The sequence below is a fragment of the Gymnoscopelus braueri genome (genome assembly GCF_963280865.1).
Source record: "Gymnoscopelus braueri genome assembly, chromosome: 10".
NCBI classification, from domain to species: domain Eukaryota; kingdom Metazoa; phylum Chordata; class Actinopteri; order Myctophiformes; family Myctophidae; genus Gymnoscopelus; species Gymnoscopelus braueri.
Genome location: NC_137611.1, coordinates 4585429 through 4599225, shown reverse-complemented (window position 1 = coordinate 4599225; position 13797 = coordinate 4585429). Strand labels below are relative to the sequence as shown.

At 45.0% G+C, this 13797-nt stretch overlaps 1 protein-coding gene across 1 annotated transcript in view; it reads left to right on the top strand.

Annotated features, from left to right (window-relative positions):
* Window positions 1–2610: 2610 nt before the first annotated feature.
* The window catches only part of LOC308094432 (uncharacterized protein), a 101249-nt gene continuing 90062 nt past the window's right edge, over window positions 2611–13797 (top strand). Inside the window, exons 1-2 of the mRNA XM_080441082.1 lie at window positions 2611–2819; window positions 4713–4764. Coding sequence (XP_080297208.1) covers window positions 2632–2819; window positions 4713–4764 — 240 coding nt within the window. The 5' untranslated portion in view covers window positions 2611–2631. The remainder of the gene's footprint in view (window positions 2820–4712; window positions 4765–13797) is intronic.

Here is a 13797-nt window from a genome sequence, read left to right as displayed (position 1 = left end):
TGACAAAAAAAGGGGGGAGGGGGTTCACCCGAGGGGAGGGGTTTTCACTCGAAATATCAAACTATTTTGAACGTGATCGGAGTGGCCCCGATCGTCTTGTGAGCAACTCGGGAGGGTTCAGATTGGATCTTTGAACCCTCACACTAGACGATGTTTATGGCCGAGATTCGCCCCCGATCTAGGCTGGGGTAGACACGCCCCCCCGATACTCGTGAGGGTTGTTTTTTAGCCCGATTATCTCGTAGTGTATGTCCACCTTAAGCGCCGTCCGAGTTATGTACCGATAGGGACAGAATAGTAAATAATGTTTTGGTGAGAGCGTTTGCCCCAAATCAAAGTGGCTCTGGCCAATCACAGCGCGTCATTGCACAAGCGTATTGGCCAATCATGCACAACTGGTTTAGACTGTGGAGTCACGCCATCCGCGCTCCTTCAGTGTCGCATAACAATGACATCACTGACTTGGTATTTTTATCCTAGCATTCAGTGTTTATCAGCGCCGTCACTACGAGCTGTATTTTTTCAGCTTGCGCTTATGAAACACTAAAAGGGATTATTATTTCATGTCAATATTCAAGTACAACTATCAGAAGATGTAACCCTGGTAAAGTAATGCGTCACTCTGCAAGTTTAACTAAAGATTACCACCTGTCCAAAGTCATTTCTGATAGCCTGCACTCCTACACAGACATAACTTTTTAATCATCCTATCCTATCATTGTTGATATAACGCCATATAGGTCAATGATATAACATTATGTAGTGTTATAATAATATATAAATAGCTGTCATTGACTGCTATGTATATATTTTATTACAATAGGCAGTCCACTTTTGTGTTTAGGACTTTTGGTATGGTTTCACATCTTATGCGCGACTGCCCCCCCCCCCCACCCTCCCACCACCCACTTTTTGTTTTTTGCCCCCCCCCCTCCCAGCAAGTCAACTTGCTAAAATCACAAGTCGTTAATGCCCTAACGCACGCACGCACGCACAGAGATGATTATCTTGCGGTTTCCTTCCTTTTCCCCCCTCTTCCTAGTCCAAGTGTGCACACACACACACACACACACACACACACACACACACACACACACAGGGGTGCAATGCTCACTGGACGGCCTTGCACGCCGTGCCGGAACCTATTTGACCAGGAGCACACGCAGGCACACGCATAGATTTAAAACTACTTTAAATTCGCACCTGAACAAAGTTTTCAAAGGCTCCCGACTCACACCTAGCGAATTAACATAGGAACTAGAAAAAGTGCTCCTCGGAGCACAAGTCTCCGCCAGGTCAGGTAGGTTATTATGGCCTCCTGGTGGTGCTATAATAGGCCAATGTGAAAAGGGTGCCATTTCTTCTTAGGCCTTGCACGACAATCGGACACTGCATTCATGATTTGAGGCATTTTGTACCAAAAATGTGGTTTGGTAAATTAAACCTGCTGGTGGCGCTATAACAGGCCAAGGTGAAAAGGGTGGCATTTCTTCCTCGGCCTAGTGGGAATGTACGTGCAAAATTTCACGGAAATCGCACACTGCGTTCATGATTTGAGGAATTTTGTTCAAAAGGGACCTATCCTGTAAACTTTGGAAGGCAATGTTAGCCAAGTCGGATGGAATATGAAATATCGGACACATCCATGTTGATCACATGACTATAGAGATACTGTATACCGATTTTTGGACAGAATCTGAAGGAGTAAGAGCAAAAAATGTGTATTACAAAACTCAGCCTCCTGGTGTCCTCCTGGGCCAAGTGGGAATCTCTGTGGAAAACTTCACAGAAATCGCATGCTGCGTTCATGATTTGAGGCATTTTGTTCATAATGTACCAATCCTGTAAACTTTGGAAGCCAATTTTAGCCAATCATGATGGAATATGGAAAATCAGACAGATCCGTGTTGATCATATGGCTATAGAGATACTGTGTACCGATTTGCGTGGTTTTTGGACAAAATCTGTAGGAGTAATAGCAAAAAAATGTTTTGCAAAAGTCTGCCTCATGGTGGCGCTATGACAGGCTGATCTGAAAAATGTGGGGCAGAGGTTCTGCTGTGGCATTCAAGGAGTGTGTGTGCGCAGTTTCACAGCGACCGGGCCAACGGTGGCGGAGATTAGCTGCTCGCAGACAGAAGGACGGACACACACACACGGACGGACGGACGGACGGGGGGCAAAACATACTCTCTCGCCATTCCTATCGGCCTGGCGGAGACAATAAGCCTAGATGCATAATCAATTGTCCATTGTTTGACTTGCAGTGTATGTGTTAAGCGACGTGCGCGTCACGTCATTGAAATAGAGTGCAAGAACATACCAAATGAGCATTGCATGCCTGCACACACACACACACACACACACACACACACACACACACACACACACACACACACACACACACACACACGTCACACACACACAGAGATGATTATCTTGCGGTTTCCTTCATTTCCCCCCTCTTCCTAGTCCAATCCTTGTGTATCGCCCTTGCCCCCTCCCCCCCCCCCCCCTCCCCCTCCCCCTCCCCCTCCCCCTCCCCCTCCCCCTCACCGTCACAGGTTGCAGTGTAACATGAGACATAATCACACCCACATGTGTTTTCAGTTTGAGCGGGGAAGTCCTCAGATGAACTCAAAACTTTGTCATCATCATCATCATGTCAGTACATGTATCCATGACTCACACACCCTGATGAGAGAGAAACCACTTTTCTTTCAGCTTCTGCTCCAAGAAGGTGAAATGTCTCGACGTAATCTGGATGTGAATTCACCAGGGCAGGAAATATCACCCGAAGGAAGTATTACAAATGTTTGGTGAGTAGTTTATGATTTGTATAATGCAGTTATTTATAGCAACCGTGGTATTTAGAAGTTGTGGTTTGTGAGTCAGCTTCTTGCTACAGTATTGTGCTTAAATTTCATAGACCAGATGATGTTTATCTGCTCTGTAAGAAGGAACATATTGAATTGCCTGTTAACTGTGATTTACTGTGAAATGCTTTGGTGCCTTTGGGGAGTTCCGGCATCTTGTCTGAAACACACTGACGGAGAACTCTGCATTTGACGTCATGGGCACTGGAGACACTTTTATGAAGATCTTTGTCTTAGCATCAGTGGTGGACAGTAACCCTCATTTTTTATGTTAAAGGGATATTTCACTTTCAAACATGTTTGGGGTCATTTTAACGTCTACTCAGGCTTTTGTGTTTCACCCCAGACACTTCTTAAGTTGCTTGATTCAGTATTTAGATATTTTATATTAATGTTATCAGACACGCCCCCTATACAAACTGTAACTTCAAACTCCATTTTAACCATGATAGATTCATCGAAAACACCCGTCCTTGGTTCCGGTGACTGATATTGTCCTTTTAATACGTGAGGGGGCCGTGTTTTTTATATTAATTTATTTATTATTATTTTAAAATATTTTTTGGGAAAAAAAAATACATTAAAATAAAATAAATAAAAAACGTAATTGAAAAAAAACATGGCCCCCTCGCGTATTAGAATACTCGCCACCATTCGGCCACCAAACCAAACCCAATAATAGCAACGTTAGCCTAGCTTGTATTAACACGCATGAACGCAGCGTGCAGCGCGCGCGTGCGTGTGTGTGGGGGTAGTGCATTACTGTTCTAACCTGATTTTTAGATGTTGGACATTGGTTCTGACTATAACCAAGTGTTGTCTTCTTAGGATGTTATGGGATCAGTGTATAGTTCTATACCAGGGGTCTTCCCACTACATATTGTATAATGTATTGAAGATTAAACTTTTTCATAGATAGCTTCATAGACTTATTTGACAGCACTATCATCAGTGATGTGTAAATTTCATGATGTTTGTTTGTTTACACATTATATTTTCTATTGATATGTTTATTTTTCAGAAATGTACCACTTAAACCCTCAACTTAGTACTTTGTAAACTTGACCTTTGGCTCTGTACTTGGTTCACTCTTTTTTCCCTGTACGCCAAATCTCTTTGCCGAAAATAGGGAGCTTGTAGATCTGTTATTTTCGGCAAATGTTCCCATCAGAATAAGGATGCTAGGGTTCAAGTGGTTAATGTAAAATAAAACACACACAAACATTTGGTGGCCCTCCTATTATAAATCTAAGGACCACCTAGGGGTCCCGGACCCCCTGTTGAAGACCCATGTTCTATAACCAGGTGTTGGCTGTGTACTGGGATCAGTGTGGGTTGGTTCTAGATTATAACCAGTTGTTGTGTTGTCAGGCTGTACTGGGATCAGTTGGTAGAACTGGACATTGGTTCTATAACCAGGTGTTTAGTGTTGGGTTGTACTGGGTTTATCAGTGTGGCAAAATGGCAAGTTTGCATGGAATGGAGTAGACTAAAAGATTTATCATTGACTAAAACTAGACTAAAATGTAAACCGTTTTTTGTTGAATGAAACAAAACAAAATACATTCTTTGACTAAATGGGGGGTGTGTTTATCTAAGATTCCCCTATGGGCATACAGTATCAACACAAAAAAATAAAGCCACGGCCCAGGGGGACAGAGCCCTCTAGTGCCAGTGATGTCAGACTTCGGTGCTCTATTGTTTTTTAATCTAAGAACTGAAAATGTTTAGTTTTTCTTATTTGGACAAGGCTTACGCTGCTGGTGTATTATAGCATTGTTTTGTTTTTGGACCGAGGACATGAAATGTAATTAACACATATGTATTTGTTTTCAGTGATGAGCAGATGGAAACAGAAGAAAACAACAGATTAATAAACCTTCCACTGGTGAGTCAAGTCACACAGCTGTCTGGGTTTAATCTCAGATGAGTTTGACATGTAAACATTTCCCAGCTGTGTCTCTCTGTCTCTGTGTCTCTTTGTCTCTGTATCTGTGTGTCTCTCTGTCCATGTGTATCTGTGTCTATATGTCTATGTGTCTGTGTGTCTCTCTGTCCATGTGTATCTGTGTCTATGTGTCTATGTGTCTGTGTCTCTGTCTCTCTGTCTATCTGTCTCTGTGTCTCTGTGTCTCTCTGTCTCTGTGTCTCTGTGTCTCTGTGTCTCTGTGTCTGTGTGTCTCTGTCTCTCTGTGTCTCTGTCTCTGTGTCTCTGTGTCTCTGTGTTGCTGTGTCTCTGTCTCTCTGTCTCTCTGTCTCTCTGTCTCTCTGTCTCTCTCTGCGTCTATGTCTCTCTCTGTGTCTCTGTGTCCGTGTCCCTGTCTCTGTCTCTGTCTCTGTCTCTGTCTCTGTCTCTGTCTCTGTCGCTGTCGCTGTCTCTGTCTCTCTGTGTCCCTGTGTCTCTGTGTCTCTGTCTCTCTGTGTGTCTCTGTCTCTGTGTGTCTTCTCTGTGTCTCTGTGTCTCTGTCTGTCTCTCTCTGTCTCTGTCTCTCTGTGTCTCTGTCTCTCTGTGTCTCTGTGTCTCTGTGTCTCTCTGTCTCTCTGTCTCTGTCTCTTTGTGTCTCTGTCTCTGTTTCTGTCTCTCTGTCTCTGTGTCTCTGTCTCTGTCTCTCTGTGTGTCTCTGTGTGTCTGTGTGTCTCTGTGTCTCTGTGTCTCTGTGTATCTGTGTCTCTGTGTCTCTCTCTGTCTTTGTCTCTCTGTGTCTCTGTGTCTCTGTGTCTCTGTCTCTGTGTCTCTGTGTATCTGTGTCTCTGTGTCTCTCTGTCTCTGTGTCTCTGTGTCTCTGTGTATCTGTGTCTCTGTGTCTCTGTCTCTCTGTCTCTCTGTGTGTCTCTGTGTGTCTCTGTGTCTCTGTGTGTCTCTCTCTGTCTCTGTGTCTCTTTGTCTCTGTGTCTGTCTGTCTCTGTCTCTGTATGTGTGTCTGTGTCTGTGTCTCTTGTCTCTGTGTCTCTGTCTGTGTCTCTTTGTCTCTGTGTCTCTGTGTCTCTGTGTCTCTGTGTCTCTGTGTCTCTCTGTCTCTGTTTGTGTCTCTACATCTGTGTCGCTGTGTGTCTGCGTCTCTGTCTCTGTGTCTCTGTCTGTGTCTGTGTCTCTGTCTCTGTGTCTGTGTCTCTGTGTCTCTGTGTCGCTGTGTGTCTGTCTGTCTGTCTGTCTGTCTGTCTCTCTGTCTCTATGTCTCTATGTCTCTCTTTGTCTCTGTGTCTCTGTGTCTCTATGTCTCTCTGTCTCTCTGTGTCTCTCTGTGTCTCTTGTCTCTGTGTCTCTTGTCTCTGTGTCTCTGTGTCTCTATGTCTCTCTGTGTCTCTGTGTCTTTCTGTGTCTCTTGTCTCTGTGTCTCTCTCTGTGTCTCTGTGTCTCTGTTTCTCTGTTTCTCTCTGTCTCTGTTTGTGTCTCTACGTCTGTGTCGCTGTGTGTCTGCGTCTCTGTCTCTGTCTCTCTCTCTGTGTCTCTGTCTGTGTCTCTGTGTCTGTGTCTCTGTGTCGCTGTGTGACTGTGTCTCTGTGTCTCTCTGTCTCTGTTTGTGTCTCTACGTCTGTGTTTCTGTGTGTCTGTGTCTCTGTCTGTGTCTCTGTGTATCTGTTTCTCTTTGTCTATGTGTCTCTGTCCCTGTGCCTCTGTTTGTCTGTGTCATACAGAGAGACAGAGACTCAGGGACACATAGACACAGAGACACAGAGACACAGAGACAGAGACAAAGACAGGGACACAGGGACACAGATACGTAGACACACAAACAAAAACCCAGACATACAGAGACAGACACACAGAGAGACAGACACACATAGACACAGAGACACAGAGACACAGGGACACATAGACACATAGACACATACACAGAGACACAGAGACAAAAACACTATACGAAATATAATTATTTGAATCTCTGTTTATCTATCTTTCTGTGTCTTTCTTTATCTGTGTCTCTTTGTATCTTTGTCTCTGTGTCTCTGTCTGTCTGTCTCTCTGTGTCTCTGTCTGTCTCTCTGTCTCTCTGTCTCTCTGTGTCTCTGTCTCTCTGTATCTCTGTCTCTCTCTCTGTCTCTGTGTCTCTGTCTGTCTCTATGTCTCTATGTCTCTCTGTGTCTCTCTGTGTCTCTCTGTCTCTGTGTATCTGTCTCTCTGTCTCTTTGTCTCTTTGTCTCTGTGTCTCTGTGTCTCTTTGTCTCTCTTTGTCTCTGTGTCTGTGTCTGTGTCTCTGTCTGTGTCTGTGTTCCTTGCTCTGTGTCTCTGTCTGTGTCTCTGTGTCTCTGTCTCTGTGTCTCTCTGTTTCTGTTTGTGACTCTACGTCTGTGTCGCTGTGTGTCTGTGTCTCTGTGTCTCTGTGTCTCTGTTTGTGTCTCTACGTCTGTGTCTCTGTCTGTGTCTCTGTCTCTGTGTCTCTGTGTCTCCCTGTCTCTGTTTGTGTCTCTACGTCTGTGTCGCTGTGTGTCTTTGTGTCTTTGTCTCTGTGTCTCTCTGTCTCTGTCTGTGTCTCTGTCTCTACGTCTGTGTCTGTGTCTCTGTGTCTCTGTGTCACACAGACACAGAGACACAGAGACAGGGACACAGAGACAAAAACAAAGAGACACAGAGACAGGGACACAGGTACACAGATACGTAGACACACAGACAAAAACACAGACATACAAAGACAGGGACACAGAGAGACAGACACACATAGACACAGAGACACAGAGACACATAGACACAGAGACACAGAGACACAGAGACAAAGAGACACAGGGACACATAGACAAATAGACACAGAGACAGAGACAAAGGGACACAGAGACAAAAACACTGTAAGAAATATATCTATTTGAATCTCTGTGTCTCTGTCTCTCTGTATCTTTCTTTCTCTGTGTCACTGTGTCTCTTTCTCTCTGTCTCTCTGTGTCTCTGTCTGTCTCTCTGTCTCTATGTCTCTCTGTGTCTCTGTGTCTCTCTGTGTCTCTGTGTCTCTATGTCTCTCTTTGTCTCTGTGTCTCTGTGTCTCTGTGTCTCTGTGTCTCTATGTCTCTATGTCTCGCTGTGTCTCTGTGTCTCTGTGTCTCTCTGTCTCTGTGTATCTGTCTCTCTGTCTCTTTGTCTCTGTATCTCTGTCTCTGTGTCTCTCTGTGTCTCTGTCTCTGTGTCTCTGTCTGTGTCTCTGTGTCTCTGTCTGTGTCTCTGTGTCTCTGTTTGTGTGTCTCTTTCTCTTTGTATGTCTCTGTGTCTCTGTGTCTCTCTGTCTCTGTTTGTGTCTCTACGTCTGTGTCGCTGTGTGTCTGTGTCTGTGTCTCTTGTCTCTGTGTCCCTGTGTCTCTGTCTATGTGTCTATGTGTCTATGTGTCTGTGTCTCTGTGTCTATGTGTCTCTGTGTCTCTGTGTCTCTGTGTCTCTCTTTGTCTCTGTGTCTCTGTCCCTGTCTCTGTGTCTCTATCTGTGTCTCTGTCTGTGTCTCTGTGTCTCTGTGTCTCTGTTTGTGTGTCTCTTTCTCTGTGTCTCTGTCTCTGTGTCTCTGTGTCTCGGTGTCTCGGTGTCTCTTTGTCTCTCTGTATCTTTTTGTGTCTCTACGTCTGTGTCGCTGTGTGTCTGTGTCTGTGTCTCTTGTTACTGTGTCTCTGTGTCTCTGTGTCTCTCGCTGTGTCTCTCTGTCTGTCTTTGTGTCCCTGTCTCTTTGTGTCTGTGTGTCTGTGTGTCTGTGTCTGTGTCTCTTGTCTCTGTGTCTCTGTCTGTGTCTCTGTGTCTTTGTTTGTGTCTCTACGTCTGTGTCCCTGTGTGTCTGTTTGTCTGTCCCTGTGTCTCTGTTTGTCTGTGTCAGACACAGAGACAGAGACTCAGGGACACAGAGACACAGAGACAAACACAGAGACACAGAGACAGGGACACAGGGACACAGATACATAGACACACAGACATAAACACAGACATACAGAGACAGGGACACAGAGAAAAAGACACAAATAGACACAGAGACACAGGGACACATAGACACATAGACACAGGGACACATAGACACATAGACACATACACAGAGACACAAGGACACAGAGACAAAAACACTGTATGAAATATAATTATTTGAATCTCTGTGTCTCTGTCTCTCTGTGTCTTTCTTTCTCTGTGTCTCTGTGTCTCTTTCTCTCTATCTCTCTGTCTCTCTGTGTCTGTGTCTCTGTCTGTCTCTCTGTCTCTATGTATCTTTCTCTCTGTCTCTCTATCTCTCTATCTCTTTGTCTCTGTCTCTGTGTCTCTCTGTGTCTGTGTCTCTGTGTCTCTGTGTCTCTGTTTGTCTGTGTCAGACACAGAGACAGAGACTCAGGGACACAGATATACAGAGACAAACACAGAGACACAGAGACAGGGACACAGGGACACATGGACACAGATACATAGACACACAGACATAAACACAGACATACAGAGACAGGGACACAGAGAAACAGACACACATAGACACAGAGACACATAGACACATAGACACATAGACACATAGACAGTGACACAGGGACACAGAGACAAAAACACTATAAGAAATATAATTATTTGAATCTCTGTTTCTCTGTGTCTTTCTTTCTCTGTGTCTCTTTCTCTCTGTCTCTCTGTGTCTCTTTCTCTCTTTAACTCTGTCTCTCTGTGTCTCTGTCTCTCTGTCTCTCTGTCTCTCTGTCTCTCTGTGTCTCTGTCTCTCTGTCTCTGTGTCTGTGTCTATGTATCTCTGTCTCTATGTCTCTATGTCTCTCTTTGTCTCTGTGTCTCTGTGTCTCTTTGTCTCTGTCTGTGTCTCTGTTTGTGTGTCTCTTTCTCTTTGTATGTCTCTGTGTCTCTGTGTCTCTGTGTCTCTGTTTGTGTCTCTACGTCTGTGTAGCTGTGTGTCTGTGTCTGAGTCTCTTGTCTCTGTGTCCCTGTGTCTCTGTCTATTTGTCTATGTGTCTATGTGTCTATGTGTCTGTGTCTATGTGTCTATGTGTCTCTGTGTCTCTGTGTCTCTGTGTCTCTGTGTCTGTGTATCTGTCTCTTTGTCTCTTTGTCTCTTTGTCTCTGTGTCTCTCTTTGTCTCTGTGTCTGTGCCTGTGTCTGTGTTCCTTTCTCTGTGTCTCTGTCTGTGTCTCTGTGTCTCTGTCTCTGTGTCTCTCTGTTTCTGTTTGTGACTCTACGTCTGTGTCGCTGTGTGTCTGTGTCTCTGTGTCTCTGTGTATCTCTGTCTCTGTTTGTGTCTCTACGTCTGTGTCTCTGTGTATCTGTCTCTGTGTCTCTCTGTCTCTGTTTGTGTCTCTACGTCTGTGTCGCTGTGTGTCTGTGTGTCTGTGTCTCTCTGTCTCTGTCTGTGTCTCTGTCTCTGTGTCTCTGTCTGTGTCTCTGTCTCTGTGTCTCTGTCTCTACGTCTGTGTCTGTGTCTCTGTGTGTCTGTGTCTCTGTGTCTCAGTGTGTCTGTGTCTCTCTGTGTCTTTCTGTCTCTGTTTGTGTCTCTACGTCTGTGTCGCTGTGTGTCTGTGTCTCTGTGTCTCTGTGTCTCTGTGTCTCTGTGTGTCTGTGTCTCTGTCTCTACGTCTGTGTCTGTGTCCTTGTGTGTCTGTGTCTCTGTGTCTCAGTGTCTCTGTGTCTCTGTGTGTCTGTGTCTCTGTGTCTCTGTGTCTCTGTGTCTCAGTGTCTCTGTGTCTCTGTGTGTCTTTCTGTCTCTGTTTGTGTCTCTACGTCTGTGTCGCTGTGTCTCTGTGTCTCTGTGTCTTTGTGTCTCTGTGTCTCTGTGTCTCTGTGTCTTTGTGTCTCTGTGTCTCTGTTTCTCTTTGTCTTTGTTTGTGTCTCTACGTCTGTGTCGCTGTGTGTCTGTGTCTATGTGTCTCTGTCCCTGTGTCTCTGTTTGTCTGTGTCAGACACAGAGACAGAGACACAGAGACAAAAACACAGAGACACAGATACACAGAGACAAAAACACAGAGACACAGAGACAGGGACACAGAGACACAGAGACAAAAACAAAGAGACACAGAGACACAGAGACAAAAACACAGAGACAAAGACAGGGACACAGAGAGACAGACACACATAGACACAGAGACAAAGAGACACAGGGACACAGAGATAAAAACACTTTAAGAAATATATTTATTAGAATCTCTGTGTCTCTGTCTCTCTGTGTCTTTCTTTCTCTGTGTCACTGTGTCTCTTTCTCTCTGTCTCTCTGTGTCTCTGTCTGTCTCTCTGTTTCTATGTCTCTCTGTGTCTCTGTGTCTCTGTGTCTCTGTGTCTCTGTGTCTCTGTCTCTGTGTCTCTGTTTGTCTCTCTGTCTCTATGTCTCTCTTTGTCTCTCTGTCTCTGTGTCTCTGTGTCTCTCTTTGTCTCTGTGTCTGTGTCTGTGTCTGTGTTCCTTTCTCTGTGTCTCTGTCTGTGTCTCTGTCTCTGTGTCTCTCTGTTTCTGTTTGTGACTCTACGTCTGTGTCGCTGTGTCTCTGTGTCTCTGTGTATCTCTGTCTCTGTTTGTGTCTCTACGTCTGTGTCTCTGTCTGTGTCTCTGTGTCTCTGTCTCTGTGTCTCTCTGTCTATGTTTGTGTCTCTACGTCTGTGTCGCTGTGTGTCTGTGTGTCTGTGTCTCTCTGTCTCTGTCTGTGTCTCTGTCTCTGTGTCTCTGTCTGTGTCTCTGTGTCTCTGTCTCTACGTCTGTGTCTCTGTGTGTCTGTGTCTCTGTGTCTCAGTGTCTCTGTGTCTCTCTGTGTCTTTCTGTCTCTGTTTGTGTCTCTACGTCTGTGTCGCTGTGTGTCTGTGTCTCTGTGTCTCTGTCTCTACGTCTGTGTCTGTGTGTCTGTGTGTCTGTGTCTCAGTGTCTCAGTGTCTCTGTGTCTCTGTGTGTCTTTCTGTCTCTGTTTGTGTCTCTACGTCTGTGTCGCTGTGTCTCTGTGTCTCTGTGTCTTTGTGTCTCTGTGTCTCTGTGTCTCTGTTTCTCTTTGTCTTTGTTTGTGTCTCTACGTCTGTGTCGCTGTGTGTCTGTGTCTATGTGTCTATGTGTCTCTGCCCCTGTGTCTCTGTTTGTCTGTGTCAGACACAGAGACAGAGACACAGAGACAAAAACACAGAGACACAGAGACACAGAGACAAAAACACAGAGACACAGAGACAGGGACACAGAGACACAGAGACAAAAACAAAGAGACACAGAGACACAGACAAAAACACAGAGACAAAGACAGGGACACAGAGAGACAGACACACATAGACACAGAGACACAGAGACAAAGAGACACAGGGACACATAGACACATAGACACATAGACACATAGACACAGAGACAGAGACACAGGGACACAGAGATAAAAACACTTTAAGAAATATATTTATTTGAATCTCTGTGTCTCTGTCTCTCTGTGTCTTTCTTTCTTTGTGTCACTGTGTCTCTTTCTCTCTGTCTCTCTGTGTCTCTGTCTGTCTCTCTGTTTCTATGTCTCTCTGTGTCTCTGTGTCTCTGTGTCTCTCTGTGTCTCTGTCTCTGTGTCTCTGTTTGTCTCTCTGTCTCTATGTCTCTCTTTGTCTCTCTGTCTCTGTGTCTCTGTGTCTCTATGTCTCTATGTCTCTCTGTGTCTCTGTGTCTCTCTGTGTCTCTCTGTGTCTCTCTGTCTCTGTGTATCTGTCTCTCTGTATCTTTGTCTCTGTATCTCTGTCTCTGTGTCTCTCTGTCTCTGTGTCTCTGTGTCTCTCTTTGTCTCTCTTTGTCTCTCTTTGTCTCTGTGTCTGTGTCCCTGTCTCTGTGTCTGTGTCTCTGTCTGTGTCTCTGTGTCTCTTTGTCTCTCTTTGTCTCTGTGTCTGTGTCCCTGTCTCTGTGTCTCTGTCTGTGTCTCTGTGTCTCTGTTTGTGTGTCTTTCTCTTTGTATGTCTCTGTGTCTCTCTGTCTCTCTGTCTCTGTTTGTGTCTCTACGTCTGTGTCGCTGTGTGTCTGTGTCTCTTGTCTCTGTGTCCCTGTGTCTCTGTCTATGTGTCTATGTGTCTATGTGTCTGTGTCTCTGTGTCTATGTGTCTATGTGTCTCTGTGTCTCTCTTTGTCTCTGTGTCTCTGTCCCTGTCTCTGTGTCTCTGTCTGTGTCTCTGTCTGTGTCTCTGTGTCTCTGTTTGTGTGTCTCTTTCTCTGTGTCTCTGTCTCTGTGTCTCTGTGTCTCTGTGTCTCTTTGTCTCTCTGTATCTGTTTGTGTCTCTACGTCTGTGTCGCTGTGTGTCTGTGTCTCTTGTGTCTGTGTCTTTGTGTCTCTGTGTCTCTCGCTGTGTCTCTCTGTCTCTGTTTGTGTCCCTGTCTCTTTGTGTCTGTGTGTCTGTGTGTCTGTGTCTCTTGTCTCTGTGTCTCTGTCTGTGTCTCTGTGTCGTTGTTTGTGTCTCTACGTCTGTGTCCCTGTGTGTCTCTGTGTCTGTCCCTGTGTCTCTGTTTGTCTGTTTCAGACACAGAGACAGAGACTCAGGGACACAGAGACACAGAGACACAGAGACAAACACAGAGACACAGAGACAGGGACACAGGGACACAGAGACACAGAGACACAGAGACAAACACAGAGACACAGAGACACAGATACATAGACACACAGACATAAACACAGACATACAGAGACAGGGACACAGAGAAACAGACACACATAGACACAGAGACACAGAGACACAGGGACACATAGACACATAGACACATAGACACATAAACACATAGACAGAGACACAGGGACACAGGGACACAGAGACAAAAACACTATAAGAAATATAATTATTTGAATCTCTGTTTCTCTGTCTCTCTGTGTCTTTCTTTCTCTGTGTCTCTTTCTCTCTTTCTCTCTTTCTCTCTGTCTCTCTGTGTCTCTGTCTGTCTCTCTGTGTCTCTGTCTCTCTGTTTCTCTGTCTCTCTGTGTCTCTGTCTCTCTATGTCTCTATGTCTCTATTTCTCTTTATGTCTCTTTCTCTCTTTCTCTCTGTCTCTCTGTGTCTCTGTCT